We start from the raw sequence: 22,524 nt of genomic DNA, 5'->3' as shown, positions 1-22,524 counted from the left end.
GATAAAAAAGTGTTTTTAAAGGCACATGTTCTAATTAAATAAATAACGTAAATAATTCGACTTTTTTTCACAACATTTCTGTATAGTAAAGGTTTTTATATTATTTCGGTCTCCATAAGAAATTTAACTATTCAATAGATTTTTTATGCCCTAAAAATATTTCATATTACGGAAATACCTGTTTAATTATTTTTTAATCAAATTATGTTTTACAATTATTTTTAAATCATACTGAAATAAATATTGATCTAAAGATTTTACAATTTTAACTAATTAATAAAGTTGTTAATAACAAATTTTTTTACATGTTATTTCGATTTATTTACATACCATCATAATTTAGAATTTAGACGCACATGATATTTAACAATTTTTTTGTGATATAAATAAAGGCCTTAATTTTAAGAAGTATTAATTAATGCACCTTGTATAAATTTATGTATTTATATGAATAAAATAATAATTTATAATTATACTATAGGCATATAATGATTTTTTAATGTAAGTTTACAATAGCTTGTAACAAAACAATATACATGCAGATATCAAATAGGTAATATATTTATAATTACCTACATGTATATTATATAGAAATATAAACTCAGTCACTCAGGTTAATCGACCCAGGTATGTAAATTTATGTACGTCAGAGCCGTTCCGAAGAGGGGTCTTGGGGGATGTCCCCCCATCCCCAACGAAAATACCAGTCGGCAGTCGGACTTGTTTCATTATAGCCTAGAAGGATCTAATTTTACTTACGAAAAACAAATATTACATATTTCGTAATACAGTATATACATGAATAAAATTGATATAACTACTTATTATACAATATCAAATATTATTATATATATAATTAAATTGTCAATTTTAAGAACGTGCGACACAGACACATATACGAATGTTAAAAAGTAAAATACGACTACATGTAGTTAATTATACTACATACACATTGAATAAAAAAATGATAGTCGGCATTTTTCATATTATTCACCCCCCTTGATTTTCATCTTCGAGACGGTCCTGGTAAGAGTTATCGTTATAATTATGAATTTAACGCTTTGAAGCATTTCAGTTATTACGTGTGACATTTTCAGAGATATAAAACACAATATTTAATTTATTAACTATAGCTTTGAACAGTTTACAGATCTAAAGGTCCATCTAAACTTTCATAGTCTTGATCACTATTTTCCAGTTCTTTACCGTCGTTTAGTGATAGCGATCTCGCTCCGTCGTAAGAACTTTCTTCGATGCAGTCAGCTTCATTTTGTGTACTCAAAAGATCTTTTTGGAGAGTACATTTTTTTCCACTTGAACTTTCGGGGTCATCAAAGAGTTCATTTGTATTTGATACACGACGCTGCGATAATTCGTCCTTGGGAGATTCAATAATGGTTTTCGGACACTCGGGATCGACGTTTTTACGGGTTTTAAATGTTTGTGATTTGACAGTCAAATCGTTCAAATGGGCAGATAGTTTTGAAATTTTGCGATTACGGTTCTTCGCTTCCGCGATGCCCTTGGGGCCGCAATCTACGGACAGCCTTGTGCTTTCCTGACCAGCGTTTTGTCGGAGAGCGTTCTTCGAATCGGCACATACATCTGTGGTGGAGCTGCATTGTCGTGGTTTTGAAGAAGATTTTTCATCGCAAAGTTCGTGTTGTTTTTCTTTAGTAATTCCTTCGAGTAGAAACAAATTGCTAGTGTTAAAATGGCAGGACTCAATATTTTTGGAAGACACTATAACAATTATTGTTACAGTGTTTTCTAAAAATATTAAATTGTTTCATTAAAATATTTAATTAGTTAAATAATTTAACCATGTTGGAGTGCATAAAGAGTAAATATCCTAGGCTGCTCTCTCAGTTGTTCATGTGTTCTAATCTTCTGTTAATTAACCACTGCTTAACTATTATATATTTAAGTTTAGCAATTGATTCTTAAAAAATTCTTAGTGGATTTTTAAAAAAAATTGATTTGAATTTAGTTTTAATTAAGTTCAAAATGTATTACATAATGTTATTGTGTAATATATTTTTAAATTTTAAAATAAAATTATTCGGTCCGAATAGCATATACGATTTAATGTTTCCTAATAATTATACTTATTCCTTTTTGCGATTTTCTGTGATATTGTTTGCATAATATATAATCATTATTGTAATCGCTAGTATTTACTATTAAAAATATTTAATCACGTAAAAATAATATTTTTATTAATACAATGAATTCTAAATGTATTATGTAGAGTATGGTTACGTATGTATATGGCACTCACATAATTATAACATTCTCTAAATTTCACCTAATTGCCGTCTACGGGTTAAACGATTATTAAAAACAATGCCAACAATGCGATAGGCTGTGTTCAATTACTTTTATCGCCAGCTTCCATGGAAATCATCTTGTTCATTGGGACTAAAACATCGACGACTGAATAATCCACGTGTATTCTAAAATCACCGGGATAAAGTTTATCGAACGCACTGGCAGCTTCTTCGTCGAGTTCGATTTGTGACTTAACTTGACCATCCATTTTGTAATCAGAACACATTTCAGCACCAATTATTTTTTCTCCTGTTAATATACTAGCATCATTCCAGCCAAAATTTTCAGTCACATTTCGGTTTTGTTGCTCAATGTTCATTACATTACAAATATCCGGTTTCTCGTTTGCTCTCGCCCTGTCGCTTCTAAATTTTATAATAATAAATACAATAATTTATCAAGATTTTATTCGATAACAACTTTAGTAAATTTGTTAAACGTAAAGAAAATTTGAAAAACATGTTTTAGATAATTATTTATACATTTCAAACGAAGGAAAAATTTAAGGTTTTTGTAAAAATGTTATTACAGAAAACTTGTCTGACGCTCAAAATTAGTATTTATTACATTTTTGAAAAAATTGAATTTGTTTTATAATTATTCATTTACATATGGATTGTAATTATATCAAAATAAGTCAGTTGTTTAATTAATTTTTATAATTATTTGTGTTATTTGAAAGAGAAAATAGGATTTATGCCTGTATCAAACAAATTTTTTTCTTAAGTATTTTACATTTAAAATCGAATGTAAAAAAAGGAAAACGAACAATGACATATCAAATAAAGTAACACAGATTGCTGCCTACTGGCAGATAAGGAATTTGAAGACCGACACGAAAAGAAGAATAAGATTATTCGGTAAAAGATATGTATAAGGAACTTTGTATTATGATTTCAAGACTTTTTGTTAAACCAAAAATATTTTATCAACATTTTCGAAAAAAATCTAAGTATACATAGAATCAGGTGCGTATACAAGAAGGGTTTTAGGGTTCTAAACCTCCCTCCTCCAAAATTCAAAAAAATATTAAATACGTTTTTATCGAGTAAAAGTGGTTCATATATTATATAATTATGAAAATGTATAATAAATATTTAATGTATAGTAAATATTTTTTGTGTGCAATCCTGCTTAGAATTATCAACTATATATACATATATATATATATATATAACTATTTATAAATATCTCAAGAAAATCTTTTGAAAAATATAATATTAACAGTGATCATTGACATAAATGTTCAGTGAAAATCTTAAGTTCCTTTATTATAATTATAATTTGTTAAATTATTATTTTAATTTTATAAATTTAATTATAATTTTTTGAGTTACAATGTAACGATAAGATTTTATCGAAAACTGGATGTCGTAAATTTTGTCATACTTGTAAAAACTTTTAGTTAGTTTTTCGTTATTATTCAGAAAACTGTAGGGTAACTAGTAAAATGACCCCTCCTCCAATGTATCAACTAGACCAGGTTAATATATTTTACTTTTTAATAAGTGATGATCAGAGCAGAGCAATCCTACTAGTATAACTAACCCATTTCTCGTTTTACTCAAAATATAAAATAGTAGCTAAACATGTTTTCAATTATATTGACTTTTATTAAGTTTTTAATTCGATAAACAATTGAAATTATGACGTGTATGTTACAAAATGTTTTTTGTAAAAGTTTATTATTTCTATTCAAATTGTATGGCATAAAATAACTATACAATGAAAATATTATAATAGAATTGACAAATGCATAGTGTGCATGAAGGGTTATGAAGTGCATAAAGACAATAGTGACATTAATAAATCGGTGCCATCTTTACATGTTACATGTAACTACATATTTTACCAATTAACATGAAAAATATAATTCAGTTACTTCGCTTCTGATATTTTGCTGCCATTTACTGATGCCAATTCCTCCCTGATAAAAAAAACAATGATAAAGTAATTACACGAACATCACAAATTAAATTTCAATATGCACTTACTTCTTTTCATCCATGTTGATTTGAGTGTTGAGAAGTATTGGATTCTCAACTTTTAGTTTATTCCATTTGGGCATAATACCCGCTATTGCTCTTTCCCATTCTAAAGGTCCTGCATGTGGACCTTTTTTTGGCACTGTTATTTGAGGCGGTATGTACCACTTATAGAGTGGTTCGTCCGAGTATGCGTAATAAACTTGAACGCCCACATTCGGGATGATCTGAGAAGATGCAAACCGACAATTATTGTGAGTGACTGACGTGGTAATGGTCGGATTAGAAATGCGAGTATCGATTGGTGTACAAGTTGCAGTGCCTTCTCTGTTTCTGAATCTCCTCGAAGTTTCGATTACCTTTAGATGTATTTTATAACTGTATTTAATAATGTTTCATTCGATTTTATTATGAATAGTTTACCCCGTGTTCCAAGGGATCAATTGTCTCAGGCGGAGGATCTTTGAATGGGCACACCGGCTCCGGATATTCTAAAGCCAAGATCATGAGTTGCGTGTACTCATATCGAACTTTTTTATTTGGACACTGTTCCAACGCTCTTAACCAACTTGAAAATGTGCAAACATCTGTAACAGAGTTACAGTTATAAAAATAATATTGAGATAATAATAAAGGTATCTACTCGTATACCACAAAATTACCGACCAGATAAATGTAAAATCTAAGTAGAATTTTAGTTTGTTTAAGTAGTTAATTTTTTTTTATACTTGACGTAGGTATACTATATTGCTTTATAACTGTCAACCATAATCGTATTATATTAGTATAACGGTTTTAAAATACATAAATACGCGCTATTTAAATATTTATTGATTAAATCTGAGTAGCTATATGGTTATTGTATAATATAAATAAAATATGCATACACACGTATATGGAAATTAAAAATATAGATGTTAACTTAAAATTGATGTTAATCCAGTATACTCAAAACAATATTTACAACAAAAAAAAATAATAAACTTTAATTGTATTTTTTAATCAAAACGTATTAATTTTACATACTTAATCGTTCGAACGTTTATTTATAATATACAAAATATACGTAGCAGTATGTATAAATTTTTTTTTAAGTAATATACTATTTACCACCGACTTTATGACGTTTTAAAATCTTTTTCTTAATTATTTTATACAAAAAGTAGAACATAACGTTTTCATCATCTTTTGAATCACGATTTGTTCCTTCAATCACACTTTGTTGTTCATTTGATTCGATTTCATCATCGGCCATGTTAAGAATATTATACTAAAATTGTATTTATCTATAGTTATTTCTAAAAATGTATTTATAAGTCACTGTTTGGATAAAACAAAAAGTAAATTCAATAAAAAAATGAGTGTTTTATCGTTCATATTTTAACACGAAACATTGTGATGGTAAAAAACAAATGCATTAAATATTATAAGCCAAACAATGTAGTAGTTATCAAAAGAAGTAAAATATTATATCAACAAATATCGAGTAAATAAAGGTATTTACTGAAAGTATTAAATTTTTTAATTGTTATTATTACAATTTCTGAAAATAATTATAAATCAATTATCTAATTCATCCTTTGAACATTTTCTGTATCTATTTCATATTATTCAATATTACTTCATTATTTATTTTATTTACAAAACGTTTTATGCTATGCTGAATTGAATATATAAGTATAAAAAAAAATGTAAAAATATATAAGAGCTGATTTAAGTTAATCACTGCATTTTTCGGCGCTTAAAATGAAATTACACTCCTGGCATTGGTTTTGTATAGATTTTTCAGAATATATTTATAAAAAAAAAAATTATTTTTTATTATTATTATTTTGGATATTGGAATAGTTTATATAAATAAGAAATCATTATTTTGCTGTAAATCCGGTTTATGTAGATATTTAGTTTAAACATATAAACTAAAATATTTGTTTAATGACATACTATTTAATTAATAAGCATTTAATTATTTATTTAATGTTTTATTTCTTAGAAAATCACTATTTTGTATTAAATCGCATAGCATTTAGCCTATCTACATAAATTCAACTAAACCTATTCCATTTCAATAGTAATTTTTATACTGAAAAAAAACATCCAAACCTAATTATTTATTTATACTTGATAGGTTTATAGTTTATACTGATACAAAATATGTTAGCTAATATTGTATTTTTTTCGTTTGCAGTGGTTGTGAATAATCAAAAAATAATCATGTTGTATGGATTAAAAATTACATGAAGTAAAATTATTTTGGGTCAAAAATCACTGTTATTAATGCTTGTAATGTAGTCAGTCTATAGTTGATTTTTCATACAACTTATTTAACACTGCTATGTATTTGGTATTCAAATTTTAATAATTTGTGACTAATATATTGTAACATTGAATTAAATTTGAAATCTATGTGTAAGTATTTAAAAACTTCAAAAGACAAATCATAATATTTTAATTTGTACTAAATATTATGTTTAAACATTTGAGTATAAGAAATTATAATTTTTTATAGAGAATAAAAGTAAAATAAAAACTCATAGTTACATTTTGTTTAATGTGGTACGCATACGATAACTGAATACAAAATGCATTAAGCATAAATATGTATATGTTACAATTCAAGTGTATAACGCGGAATTGTATATAATGACTAGACATTATATAAAATGCCGAATACTGTTAGGTAAAGTGTATATTTCATACTCTGACTACATATTATGTAAAATGATAAACATGTTTTAGGCAATGTATAATTAATACAATCAAAATTTTTTTTTACCGATAAAAATAATTGATATTAGATCGATAAGAAAATATTGATTAGAATCGGTATAATTTCATAAAGCCGGGACCACACTAGAGCAACAAATAGTTCCTGAATATTGACGAGTGTTTCTAATTGTTTTTGTTTCCTTGAAACAAACGAGAACATTTATAAATACACTGTCCATATCATAGCAACAAATTACCAATAACAAATTAATAGAAACAATTCAAAACCTGTTGTTCTGTGTTTCTTGCGATAATGTGTCCATCACACATGGAACATTTTAGTACAGTCAGTACTAGAACTAAATAATTTTTTTATGTTAAATAGGTACATGATAAAGTAATTTTGAGGTTTTATCATTGTAGAAAATTTCATTAAATTTGCACCGAGTATAAAAACTACACGCTATAGAAACACGTGATAACTGGCAACACACGGCTGGAACATTCTGTCCTCACTGATAAAATTGTCGCTACCTGTTTGTTACACTATTTATTACCAATTTTTCATTGATTAGTGGAAACATGTTTCCCCGTGTTTCGGTTTTAATCAAAACATAAAGTGACTTTTGTCAACATTTATCAACTTTTGAATAAGCAACATGTTGCAAGTGAAAAAGTTGCTGTATGTTGCTCTAGTGTGGACCCGATTTAATATATCAGTATTAATTAATGTGTTAGTCCATGACAATTCGCTTGGGTAGCAGAATAGCTTAGCCAAATTAAATGGAACGATTTAATAACGAATTAAAAAAAATCCACTACATCTCAAATAAAAATAGTACATTTTTAACAAGTGAAAACTACAAAGAAATACTGAACGAAGTATTGAAATTTAAAAAAAAAATGGTAAACAAAAAAAGTTCAAGAGATTAGTAGCTATTAAAAAAATAAATAGGTATATTAATATAAAAATGAAAATATTTTATTTATTGAACAATTTAAATGTTAATAAGCATCATGAAAACACTGTAAACATATATTTTTATAGATTTTACGTATCAGTGGTACAGAATAACAAAAAGCTTATACTTTCAATAATAACGGAAAACAAATTATTATATTATCTTTCTGATAACAAACTATATGAAATTCTTTATAGTACTTACTGTTCAATTTGTCACAGAGAATGCAATCGAATGGTTAAAACATTTTCCATAAAATATAAAAATATAACTCTTACTGAAATTTAATTATTTTTACAATTATGTGAGCCATGTCAGAAAAATCAAAAAGTCATTAATAAAAGAATTGTTTTCAAGACTCTTACTTTTATTGAATTAAATTCGCGTTGCCAAATAGATTTGACAAGTTCATTATGATTTACCAGAAGTATCTGACAAAGTTTATAGTAATAAAGCCTTTAGAATTTAAACGTCCAGAAGAAGGAGTACATAATCTTATTGACATTTTCACATTATTGGGAAGACCTTTATTATGAAAATCTCATAATGGCCGTAAGTTTTCCAATCAGATAAAAATCCTAGGGGCAGAACTAAAAATAGTTCACGGAAAACCGAGACATAGCCAAAGCCAGGGTACCGTAGAACTTGCTAATCCAGACATGAAAAATATGTTTACAACTTAGATAGAAGAGAAAAAATGTTTAAACTGGAGCCAAGGTCTACGATTTATTCGATAAATGAAAAATTGAGCTTACCATTCGGACATAAAGTGTTCGCATTATGAGGCATTATTTAATTGTAAAATTAAAGTAGGATTGAGCACATCAAACTTGTCAAAAGACGTTATTGAAGTGACTGAAAATAAAGAAGAATTAGAAAATATTGTGAACGTAGAATCGACTGTGTACTGTAATGAAAAATAAATTGACATCAACGTAGAGAAAATATACAACGATGAGCAAATCCCCTCTAAAAATGAAAAAGTTCATTTTGCAGTTCCATTTTCTAGGTTTAGAAATTTAAGTTCAACGAATGCTTAATTAATTTGTCTACAAAAAAATGGAGTATCAATTCCGGATATAGACAAATGTGGCGATGCTCGAAAAAAATTTAGATATAGTTCTTGAGGTAATTGTTTCTAAAATATTTAATCTACTTTACTCAAATAATAAACTTGAAATATGTTATTTTTAAAATACTGTAGAAGGATTTTATCGATTGGGCACAAGATATGGTGTGCAAGATTGTAATTTACAATGTACAAAAAAAAATCTTCTTCGCTTAGATGAGATTTAACTTAAAAAAGATATGGCATTGCGATCAATTACGACTAAGCAGTCAACAGGAAGTGGACAAGGATTTATTAAGTGATAGTTCTCAACAAAATGCCAAAGTAAAAAATGTATCTGTTTGAATACCGTTTTGTGCAACTCAAAATGTGATTCCAGTTGTTTATCTTGTAATAAGTAATTAATATGCTATGTTTATTAATACCTTAATCTTATATAAATTAGAAAATTTAAAAATTCAATTTAATTTAAACTTTACTTATTTAATTATTGAATTTTATGAAATGTTTAGACATTGCACAAAAAAATTATTAATTATTACTAAATTGCTTAAAATCACTTTGTAATTGTATATAAAAGTAGCAATTATTATTATTTTGCCTAAAATTATATGATGTTCTAAAAAATAACTAGACATTATATAAAATGACTGAATTTTACGCTTTGACTGTAACATGTACAAACGAGCTAGACGAAATGTGCTGTATGTTTTGAAGCGTAAGCTTACAGGAGATAGATAATTTAATTTATTGTTTTATTTAATAAAAAAAAAAAAAAAAAAATGTTGAAACAGAATAATATTTTAAATAAGGTTTTTGATTTTGGTTAAAACATAAAATTATGCAGGTACCCATACGACATAAACCCAAAAATATGTCACACAATGTTATTCTTTAAATTCATAAAGAAGGCATCCTGTTAAATAATAATAAATCCTGTTGAAAATAATAATTCCTAGATATTTATTATTCTAATCATACATAATGTTGCTTCAGCCTGGTTTATTAAATTTTTTTTTTCAATAAACAAATTTTATAAAATAATTTTTATCACTATAAATGTACACATTTTATAGGGTTAATATTTCAATGTTTTGTTTACATATTGTTAATTGTGTGAGCACAAGTTTCATAAATCTATAGATATTATTATAATGTCAGCCGTATTATATACAATTTTATATTTTCCGAAAATCTTCAAACGTACCTAATTTCTTCGATTAAAAACTCGAAATATAAAACAGTAATCACCCTATTAATATTAATACCAATGCCCATTAGTTTAGAAGCTTCTAGCCCACGATTCTTTTATGTGACAATAATTGCTTTCGATTTTAATATGATTACACGACCTCCCTTGAAAGTCGCATCCGTTATTTATTACATCCATAAATTGTATAATTATTATAGTAATGCAGGATAATTTTTTTAGACCGTCAGTCATCGAATAAGGAGAAGTCTGAATGCGTTTATTTTATCATGGACAATTTTAATACCTGTATAAAAACTACACTATCTTAACGGACTACATCAATCGGCAGTAGGTTAAACATACGATAATATATTAACATCCAATATTATGTTAACAATTTTACGTTTCAATGTTAATGCGTATAAAATAATACATTGAACTAAATATTTTTCAAAATGTGCGAATTCGTCTAAATGCATGTGTTCTTTGGTGAGGAAAATCAACAAAAAAAGAAAAAATCAAACGACCTTTCTAGAAAAATAAATAATTAAGTTCTAAGAAGAAAATAATCAAACTGATCTCGTTAATTATTTATGGAATTAAATATATTTTTAATCAACTTATTGACCAAAATGGTTTATATAAAATTTGAAAATATAGTAATTTCGTCATTTAATCGTTGAAAAACATAAACCTATTTTACACTGGTGTCTACATTCTTTAACATATTTTTTATTTTTGAGTGATTGAATAAAAATATTTTTAACATAGTAGTTGATAACTATAGTTTATTAAATATATTTGAATATTTCTTGGATTTGAAAATATATCTTCTAATAAACACATTCATATATATTTATAAGGAGCTCACCAATTTTATTCGTCGCATCTCAAAATCATTGAACCAGTTCTATTAGATAAGGTATGTAATATTAGTTTATTATGCTTAATAGGAAGTGTCCAGGCAATTTGTAGCAACCATTGTCAGTTTATATAGATTTAAATAATCATTTTAATTCATTTCGTACTTACGTCTGTAAAGTTATAAGTAACCTACCTATATGTTTCGTATAATATTCAAAATATACGTCTTTTTATAGTTGTATGCAAAAAATATTCCAATACTATACTCAATTTGATATTGGTGGTACTAAGTAGCACTTTATACTTAAATAAGACATTTGCTTCCGTCGGATAAAGAGATAGATAGATAAGTAGTACCTAATCAAAAACTAAATATTGTTGATACCTACTTGCTTTATTTAATTTTAGTTATATTATGTTCATAGTTCATGGACATCGGTTTTATTTATTAAAAAAAAAAAAAAAAAAAAAAACAATTATATTATTTGCTGAAGTTAAATTTTTGAGCAAAACAATAGTAAACAATATAATAATGAGTGTTTAAAAAACACGGTGACATTTACATTTCACAAGTTTTAATTAAAAATAATTTTCTGCCAAAACAAAACTTTTTGAAAATTTGTTTATAATTTTTATACAGTGGCATAATTTTGGGTTTTTTTTTTTTTTAGGGGATCCTGACAATACTTTTTTCTCCATAAATATTATCATAGTTTAATCACAAAGTCATATCGTAAGTTTCCCCGTAATACGTGCCACAAATATTATTAAATAACATTTATTGAACATTTTTATAATTTATAACCAACAACTTTTTATATTAGAGCAGTTATCAAGAGCAAATTATACTTCTATAGTTTTATATAGATTTATATTAAAAAATCAATGATATAAAAACATCTTATAAGTGGTAAATTTCTTGTAAAAAAAAAAACTTGGGATTACTATTTGAATTTTTTACCATAGTTTTTACTAGAATAAAATATGAAAAGTTGGATTGAATATAATATTAATTAATTTCAGATTAATAGGTTATTTCAAAAATCAATTCATTAAACTTTACATAAATGTATTAATTAATTTTGTAGTGTTAAAAGAAAACGTCTTTTTTTTTAATGCCAATTTGTCCTATACTTGATTATTTTCAATACGATCCTTCCATTTGATTGATAAACCATTAAGTTTTTATTAGAAAAAACAATTATAAATTAATTAAATTTTATAATAATTATTTAAGCAATCTTAGTACAACAAAAAAATATACCTACTTGGCTCATACAATTACGTTGATAAATATTTTTATCCTTTTTAATGATGAGAATAATCTTTTGTTCTGTGCAGTAGATGTAGAATAAGAATAAAGATTTACAGATATATATATATTAATACATTTTCAAAGCAGTATTAAAATATTTTATATTTTGATAATATTATATTAAGTAACTTCAATAAAGGAAAGAAATTTAAAAAAAACTATTTGGGGGTGTTTTAACCCCAGAACACCTACTGTAAGTTCTCCATTGTGTATGTAATATATCAAATGTAAACAATGTGTGATACAAAATACGCTCAAGTACAATCGTCATTGTTAGTATTATTTATGCATATTAATTAAAAAATTAAGCCATAATAAGACATGGTAAATTAATAAAGCGACCAAGAGCAAATATAGAATCCAAATGCAGTATCTTAAATCTATAAGATTATTCGGGTTTTAATAATACCCTACGTGGATAAGAGTATAAGACTAAAATGTTATAAATGTTTTACTTGAAGTTATTTTTTTCATTTGAACTATACTGAGTCTATCTATACTAGTCTTAGTAATCAAATGTATTAATACCATGGATTAATATTCATTAAAGACCATCATTATTATTATTTATGTCTATATATTTAAAACTGAATTATAATTTGTATATATATATGACCGTAAGGTTGAAATGTAAGTAAAACTTTTAGCAGAAGAATAATCATTAATCAGTAATCAGTTAATGAGATTCCATCGAGTTATGTGGTTGTCAAATAACTATAGTCATAGATTTTGAAAGGCATTAATGTTCTATTAAAGTCAAAACGTATCAGCATTTGTAATGCAAATAATAAATTATCAATCAGACATGTATTTACTTCAAAAAATTATTATGAAAAATATAAAATTGATTTTATGTTAGTATTTTTTGATGCCAAGTGTAGTCAGAATAATATACTGATTTTACCATAATGTGTTTTAATTTTTGGAGTCTATACATGCAAAACATTACAGTGTTGTAGTTCTCGTATAGGTAGCTTATATATATTGTATATCATGAATAATACGTGTATATATATGTGTTCGTATATTGTGCACTCGTGAAATAAATACCTAGTGCGTTACAAAATGTACAACACAATATTATATAGTACAAATAAAATCCTACATTGTTTTCATTAGTTATAATAATCCCGGAACCCCTAAACGAAGTGAAATCAGTCACTTCCTATACTGTATGCTACAAATGATGGTATTCCTTTTGTTGCTTTATTAATCACAGTAAAATAATTTTAAACAACATTCATTGTTCTGCGCGCAGACTATTCGTGATATTGCCTTATCGTTAATGCGATTGATAATTAATATAACAAGTATATATTTTATATATATAACAAAATCTAATGAAATACTATTCTTACCCGCCTATATTATTGTCCGTAGCTATATTCCAATGTTGAATAAACAAAATAATTTTTGGTATCACAGTCTATATGCTGCTTACTCGAAGTTACACATTTCGAATTTATTCGTTTGCTGAAGTAAAATTAATTTCCCGTGAGACTTTACATTTCATAAGTTTAGATAGACTATTGTAATGATATATCGAAATGTATAGTGTAATAACAAACAAATAGTATATTAACATTTGCAAATAAAATGAAAAGTGAAAAAAATTATATTTTATCCGAATTTTTAATTACTTTCTTATATAATTTATGGTTTTTTCCTCAGTATATATATTTTGGTTATTTAAGTATACACAGGTTTACAGAGTTATCTAACTATAAGAATTAGATGAATACTGGGGGGAGGTATATGAAAGTAGTTAAAAATAATCAAAAAAAATTAATATTAAAATGTATACTATCTGAGTAGTTTATAATAATGTATAGACAAATTTTAAAACTCAAAACATTCGAGGTATTTTAAATATATATTTTAACAACATTTCAAGGTTGAATAATTAATATAAAATAATAATATGAATTATAATCAAATATTTATAAAAATGTATAATAATCAAATAAACGTTATTGATAGTAATTTAAATGTTCAAACAAATGGTTATATCTTATGTTATAAAGTCGATATTATTATTATTAAATGTAAATACAATAATTTCCAAACGAAATATTATATACTTATATGATACGATTTCCTAACAAAATACTTAATTATATATAAATTTTGATAAAAGTTTAAAATTTAAGTCGTGGAGTTGTGGTTAATTAATATGAAATGCTTCTACATTTTAAAGTATTTGAAGTTATAGTTGCCAAAAGTTTATTTTTGAAATTTGAATATATTTTTAATTTAATTATATTATAACTCTATCTGTAAAGTTTTGACTACCTATAGATAATAATTTTATTTTGTCATCATTAAAAGTTTGTAAGCATCAGATATGCTTGGATGAGCGATGGGGGTGTTATCAACTCCACAATGACCGTAATTAATATTGTATCTCTTACTGATATACTCAGTGGCGTAATTGTGGGGGGCAAGGGGGGCAAGGGCCCCCTCTGACAATTTTTTGAGAGATTAAGGTATAATTTTGCCTCCCCAGATAATCCAACAGTACAAACAGCACCTTTTATTTATTAACTCTTATGGGTATTATTTAACAATATTGGTTAGTAGCTGCTACCTACAATTTATGTTTATCTAAACCATAAAATGAGTTAAAAGACTTATGTAAAATCAAACAATTAGATATAGTGTATAAAATACATAAAATAAAAATATGTTTTAACTGGTGAGTGGGAGGGGTGTCAGGGTTTTGGTAATAATAAATATATTATATTGCCCCCCCTAGATTTTTTCTCAGTTACGCCACTGGATATACATAACATGACTTATTGTCAAGGGCGGATCCATTTATCTATTTATGGTCAAGGCATTTTATAGGAGAAATTATATAATATAGCTGATCATAAGCGTACATAGGGATCTCTAGGTAGGATATTTAGAATCCCTCCAAAAATATAATTTGACAACACTATACTAAAACTGTTAACATTTAATTTTACAATCTATTGTTTGATTTTTCTAAGTATACCTATACTTTCCGACGGGGATGGCATTCAGCCCTTAGTGTCCCCCTGAATCCATCCATGAATATTATGAATATTAAGGTAAATAAAATCTAAAAACAGGGCCGAATATAGGAATGTGGATGTCTTGTGCCGATTCCTAGTAGTGGCTATTGTTTTCAGCTACATATATCAATAAATCTAATATATTTCAATCGTTACAAATTAATCGAAAGTACCTAATTGAAAATAATAATATGATTAAAAATTTACTGATTAACAATATTGTTAAATAACGTCTTAAAATTGTGTTAGAAGGCCAATTTAATTATTGAATAAAATAATAAATAAATCGATTTGAAGTGCAGTATAGGTAAAAAAGAAAATTGCAAAACACCAATAAATTGTCAAATGGTATTTAAAAAAAATGTACATGTGGAACTTAACTGCATTCTCATAATATTATACAACTGAAATGAGTCAATTTTAAATGTTAGACTAAAATAATAATCACAAGTACATTTGTAAGCGATAGGATCGCGAATTATTGGCAGTGAGCAGCTGCATACTTAAGGAGGGCGATTGCGTGTCCCTAGCATAACCGTGTATAGTATTATAGTACAAACTCGTATGAATGGGTATTGCATGTAATCAATATTCTCTATAATAAGTTTCCTTTCCAGATTGAACGCGATCCGGGGATTTTTATGATTACGCATTTTATATTTTAACCAATTAGAACTTGAAAATATCGTCACATCGTAGATCGACGTTCACGAATACGAACATTTTCAACTGTATTGCATTGAAACAAGTTCATAAAACCGCGTGAACGATTTCCACAAACCACTGGCCCTTATCGATGCAATAAATTTAAAAATACTCGGTCCGCCCTCCTCGGCGAACGTGTTATACGCATACACTTCCCTACAGGTATAACACACACGTAAAATCTTAAATGTACGTAATACGCACACACGATTATCCGTACCATATTTTTTATTGTGAAAAAATTGTATACAAATATTTAAAATGACCATTTGTAAAATATGCACTGTTCTAGCCGAAACGATCACCGTAATCGTAGAATGGACAGTAGTGAACGAGCGTGATGGAATTGATTATTTTCTCGTCGCGTTCGAATCGATAACGTTTGAAAACAGGGACACGATAACAGTACTAATAATGATGAACGGTGAAAACATCGTACGAACAAAGCAGTCGGCCGCGGTGTATCAAACGGGTACGACGTACGCGCGCTCCCCGTGTGGGCTGCCGCGTAAACGTTTAAATTTATAACGTTTTACAACGGATACGCGTTCTTGATAAATGCGGACGGACCACGAACGTTATAAACACATTGAAAACCGAACGGTATCACTCGTTGACCGGGTACCATACGATGTGGAGAATTGGTCAATACCGCACACAACAGCGAATATACGTGCGCGCGCGCGTACGTGTGCGTTCGCCGTACAGTAGTCATCGTACCCTAACCCCCCTCCCACCCGGGGATCAACGTCGTGAGCCGTTCGGACGTGGGAACGGAGACGGTTATTTTACGTCATTACGCGAAAATTTACGAACGCACACACCGGTGTGGGCAACGTCCGAGTGTGTGGCGTGTGCGAGCGGCTTGCGCGTCTCGCGGCGGCGGCGGCGGCAGCGGCGGCGGCGGCGGCGACGACGTGTCTTCCAGCGATACGTTAGCGCTACCTACGGGCCGTATCGGCGAGGGGGAAAAATGTGGCATATATTTTTCGATCGTTTCCCGTATCGCGAACGACGCGCGTCTGCACCGCGTTTGAATATATTGTTGTTCGCCGCGTACGACGACACCGTAGACCACTCGACCGGGCACGTAGCTGGTAGGGAGGGACCCCCCTCCCTTAAATTTATTCCGCCGCCCCTCCCCCCAAACAATACAAATAAACGCAAATTTATACACACTTTTTTTTACCGAACATCAAAAACACGCTTTGTGAGAGCCGTCTTCAGGGCGACGGGACCATTATGTCCAGGAAAATTTAAAGGGGGCAGTTCGATCGAAGTTCGGAACGATTAGAAATACACTCGGCGTTATCCATTAGAGATTATCGATCTAAATATATTATTTCTAAATGGTTTTTCTTTATGAAACATTAATACATTTTATTGAATAAAAATTAATTTAAATGTATATTTAAGCGCTATTATACAAGATTTTCAGTTATTCCGACTTCTAAATAGTTATAACTGTTATTTATTACGGTTACTGCCGGAGTTATTGTTGAGAAGTTTTAAAAATGTAATTAATTGTACCTATGCATTTAAAAGTCCATGAAGGTTGAAGTTTGGAAAAATATATATTTATTAACATCTTGCTAACTTGGTGTGTATTTTTTATCCTACACGTACATTATTGTGATGATGAGAGGACCCTTGAATAAATGCCTCAGGCCCTAAAAATCCTTAGGACAGCTCGGCTTATAGCTCGTGCACATTAAATAAATATTTTGAGATAACTATTCGATAATACAATTTATCGTGATTTTTATTATTATATATCTGTACATAATATCTATAAATATATTATTATGTTACATTTTATATTCGTAGAAAACTTTAAAATTAAATATTAGGTCTATTCATAATACAACTAATGTCAAATAGTATCTACACTTTATAGACTCTACAAGTTTCTCATAGGAAACAGACTATGGAAAATAATACAAGGGCCCAAAATTGTTGGCTTCAATAGCCCTAATAGAAATGTTTTGGCTACGTGCCGGAAGTTGACCGCACGATTCTTCCTGGAAGAACAAGATTTATAATTGCATCGTATTTGAAATCGCGTGGACTTAGATTTTATCTTCTTTATTTATTAATTTAGTAACGAATCCACCCATCGCTTTACTACCCCGCAGTACCGTGCCTAGCATAATTAGCATCCGGTGCCAAAAATCATTTTAACACCCTCGCCCCTCTACAAAATATTTTTGAACCTATAATTATAACTTAGCTTAAGCTATAAAGAGACTACTTAAGAATAGGGGGTTTTATATAATTACTTTTTTTGTATTTATTAAATTAATAAAATAAATAATCCACGACTAAAGAACAATATAAGTAATATAACTCAAACTTTCAAACGCCATGTTTTCTCACCAGGATCTACCTACTTGAACAAGTTATACACAAATTTCGCCTTTGGATTTTAATCTATAGCTCCTGTTATACCAGACAAAGTACGGTTGAACGATTTTACTCTATTCAGACAGATCCCTCATAATCAAATTTAACCGGCCATCATCTCTTACTCTATTGCTTGCAAATTGAATCTTAATGATTTCCTTCCAGTGGTGCAATTATCAAGAGTATAGGATGTACAATTCACAGAGACCCCCGGTTTTGGGAGGCCCCGAGATCTCTTCTTATATTAATTTTGTCCCTTACAATATTCCTACTATAATCTGTAATATACACATATTATATTATTTGTTTTAATACAACAATAAATAATAATATAGGTCTGGACATTTTCACATGGGCCCCTTATCATCAAGCTGCGCCACTTTTCTCTTCTCTGCACACCCTGTTTGGAAAAAAAATATCTATATTCTATTTGATTGTCCTTCCCCAATCACTAAAACGCAACATTCTAATTAGTCTCTCATTAACCCATTCAAGACTTTCAGGATTTTATTTCAAAATCTGCTCTCATTCTAATTACTCGTATTTCCTTCATTCACGAGGCTGGTTTCTGTGTATAATCTTTTATTATTTTAATATTTTTATGTTATATGTTTTATCTATTGTATTTTAATAAATTAACCGATGTACTTTATTATAACTGTCGAGCTTAATAGTATTTATAAAAGCACTATAAATAGAAAAAAATAAAAAACTCAATAAAAAATAATTTTATAGGTAGAAAAAAACATGTAGATAATAACTTATCGTTTTAAATCGGTTATTTATTTATAAATTAAATTCATTCGATTGCACAAAAAGTAGCTTACGTTTTTAAATAATTGCCGATGAAAAATAATTAGTCACCTATGCAACTTCTACGTTCATGAACTATATTGTACAACTCGATCAAGTCTGTGTTCGTTTATGTTATTAATGTTATTAAATCAGTTATATCAAGTAACAATAACAATAGAATATAAATATATTATTATATTATTGTTGATTTGTCATCTCGCCGATTTCGGGGCAAAAATAAATACCAATACTAAAAACAAACTAGCAACACCGCCGATCAAGACAATGTTAATGATCTTGACTACGCGACCATGGCGTTAAACGTGTGTTAAATATTTTGAATTAAATAATATGGTTAACTTTCAGAAATGTTACTTAGACTATAAAAAAGCTTTTGGTGCCCCAGCGCACATGTACCTCTCACCCCCCCCCCCCTAGACACGGCCCTGCTACCCAGGTTACGGGGGAAAAATCGTACTACGGTTTTGGGCAACGCGTCGGGAAGTTGGTACGGTTGTACGGTCGAAATCGTATCGTAAGTATACACTGCTTACGCTACGACAATAATATATAGGTATGCGATGGTGGAAATGATGTTTTCGCATCGTATACCACAAATCTGGCCAGGGGCTTAGACGTCCGCCGACAACGCGATGTACAATAACGGAATAATAATAAGAGGAAAACGAATAATAAATTCCGTCCGCCCGTTTCGATTAAACGGTACGCGGAACGGCCGCGCGAATGCCAACACTGCGCGCTCGTGCGGTGCACGCCAAGGGCGTGATGCGATGGACCGGCGACGGTCGGACGAAGCGTAACCGATACGGCGACGGCGGCACGGGAGGCACACGTCGTGCGATTTGGAGAGAGAGAGAAAAAAAAAAAAAGAAAGAAGAATCTAGCGGGGAATACGGCAACTGCGAGGGGGCGGTGGACGCGCACGCCGTGAAAAGCCCGTGGGCCCCGTGTTCGGCGCGGTGACTTGTGACCGGCGTGCGCGGGTTATCGTCGCGCGGTCGGCCGGTTCCGTCGCGAGTGGGCGGGCGCCGCGGGGTTAAGTGCATCGAGGAAAAAACGAGAATAAAAATGAAATCCGAATGATTTTCTCGGACGCTGGACTTGCAATTCCGCGCTATTGACAGCACTGGTACGGATCAATTAAACAAGGAGAGGAAAAAAAAAAAAAATCTATTCATCCCGCCGAATGTTGTGCGTGTGTACGGCATAGCGGCACACCGCCGGGCCGCCACTCGTGTTCTCCCCAGTCTTCTTGCGCACACGCCCGCCCATCACTCGATCCGCCGTCTCAATCACTCTCTCTCTCTCACCCACTCTCTCTCTCTCTCTCTCTCTCTACCGCACACACTATGCCCTTCTCTCACTAATAATGGTCGTGTTATTATTGATGTTTTGCCGACGGCGAGGTTTAAAAAAATAATTCAATTTTGTCAACGAGTCGCCGTGCACGGTCGTCTTAAGGGATTCTTTATTTTTTTTTACCGACACGATTCGACCGGTGACGGTTGTTTCAACCGGTGGCCAACTGCCCTGGTTTACGCGGCGAAACCGTTGCGCGACGGTTAAACCGAGAACGAATGGAAGAACGAAATAGTTATGAAAAAAAAAAAAATAATAATAATAATAATAATAATAGTAAGCCGACGATCGTACACGCCAACGGATCTCGCAGCGGGACAATGTTATTGTTGTTGGAACGAACGACGACGCCCCTACGGTTTTTCGTTCCCATCGTGTGTACACGTACACGGCATTAAAGCGAACAAGCGCCGAGACATGTACGGGAAACACGATGTACAATTATTACTCTTATTATTATTCGGCGAAAGGGACGCGCGTAGCGGTGGCGACGACGACGACGACGGCTGCAAAACGTCCGAAAACGTGAGGGCTACAATCCACGAGGGAGGTGAGCGGTGCCGGTCGGTGGAAGCGTGTCCCGCCCGTATGCGTACGAATGTTTGTGTGTGTGCGTGTGCGTGCGTGCGTGCGCGGGGCGCGCGCGCGCGTGTGTGTGCAATATGTCATATAGTTGGACGTGTAAAAACATTGTGGTCAAAGAAGAGAGAATGTAAGCGACGACGGCGGCTACGATATACCGTATTATGTGTTATTGGTCAAATAATCATCCCGTCGGTGCGGTACGTAACGCGCCGCACCATTGGTCGCGTTCGCCGTACGACGCAAGTGGACGTACCGCCGAGTCGACCAATCGCACGGCGCGTTACGCGCACCGCGAGCGCGGCTCGAGATACAATGTCGGCGTGCGCGGGCGCGCGTTCGAGAGTGTGCGTGAGTGCGAGCGTACCCCCCAACCCGCCCCGTCCGCGATCGCGCGCCGTCACGGTCGTGTTTGTGTACGCGCGTGTGCTAACGACGGTGTACTGTGCGCGCGCGTGTGCGTGAACCGTCGTCGTTGTCAGAGAGAGAGCGACCGAGGGAGAGGGAGCGAGAGAAATAACGAGAGAGTGAGACCGAGTGGGTTAGCAGCGAACGAGTGCGTGAGGGATGCACTGACGGTGAGCGAGAGAGATATTGTGTGTGCGCGCGCGCGCGTGCACGCCGCGTTTGTATACGCTATGGGTTCGTGTGTGCGTACGTGAGACGCGTTTGTGCGTGCGTGCGTGCATGTGAATTGCCGGAGGATTTACTCGGCTGTTAGACGGGAACACATTAATGCGGCGATGTTATAAATATTATTGTAAAATATTTGTCATTGTACAAAGAGTGAACGGTATAAAAACGAAACCGACGTTTGTATTATTTCCGCCGTTGTCGCTGTAATTAGTAGTATATTATTATCAATTAATTCATTCGCCGTCGCGCCGGATTTTAGTGTACGGGCAACACGACGCGGTGGTACTCGTCCAATTGGAATAGAAACCCGAATTCGAGATCAACTCGTAGACGACGCGACGATAGTGCGCGGGTTGAAAGGAAACGACGAGAAAAAAACCGTAAACGAGAACGGTGCTGCGTTGCACTCGGATTGCAACTATTACCACCGATACGCTAGCTGTACTACTACCGATAGTAGTACTACTGGTACACTACTACCACCGTCCGATTATTACTACACAACTACTACTACTACTACTACTACTACTACTACTACTACTACTACTACTACTACTA

At 31.1% G+C, this 22,524-nt stretch overlaps 1 protein-coding gene across 1 annotated transcript in view; it reads right to left on the bottom strand.

Annotated features, from left to right (window-relative positions):
• Positions 1-978: 978 nt before the first annotated feature.
• Positions 979-22,524, bottom strand: part of LOC112694630 — a 30,348-nt gene continuing 8,802 nt past the window's right edge. Inside the window, exons 4-9 of the mRNA XM_025570165.1 lie at positions 16,391-16,411; positions 4,740-4,903; positions 4,326-4,675; positions 4,214-4,258; positions 2,380-2,696; positions 979-1,683 (exon numbers count right to left, since the gene is read on the bottom strand). Of these exons, the coding sequence (XP_025425950.1) occupies positions 1,145-1,683; positions 2,380-2,696; positions 4,214-4,258; positions 4,326-4,675; positions 4,740-4,903; positions 16,391-16,411 (1,436 nt within the window). The 3' untranslated portion in view covers positions 979-1,144. The remainder of the gene's footprint in view (positions 1,684-2,379; positions 2,697-4,213; positions 4,259-4,325; positions 4,676-4,739; positions 4,904-16,390; positions 16,412-22,524) is intronic.

The sequence above is a fragment of the Sipha flava genome, unplaced genomic scaffold, assembly GCF_003268045.1.
Source record: "Sipha flava isolate LNK unplaced genomic scaffold, YSA_version1 0_pilon_pilon, whole genome shotgun sequence".
NCBI classification, from domain to species: domain Eukaryota; kingdom Metazoa; phylum Arthropoda; class Insecta; order Hemiptera; family Aphididae; genus Sipha; species Sipha flava.
This window is presented reverse-complemented; position numbering and strand designations above follow the sequence as displayed.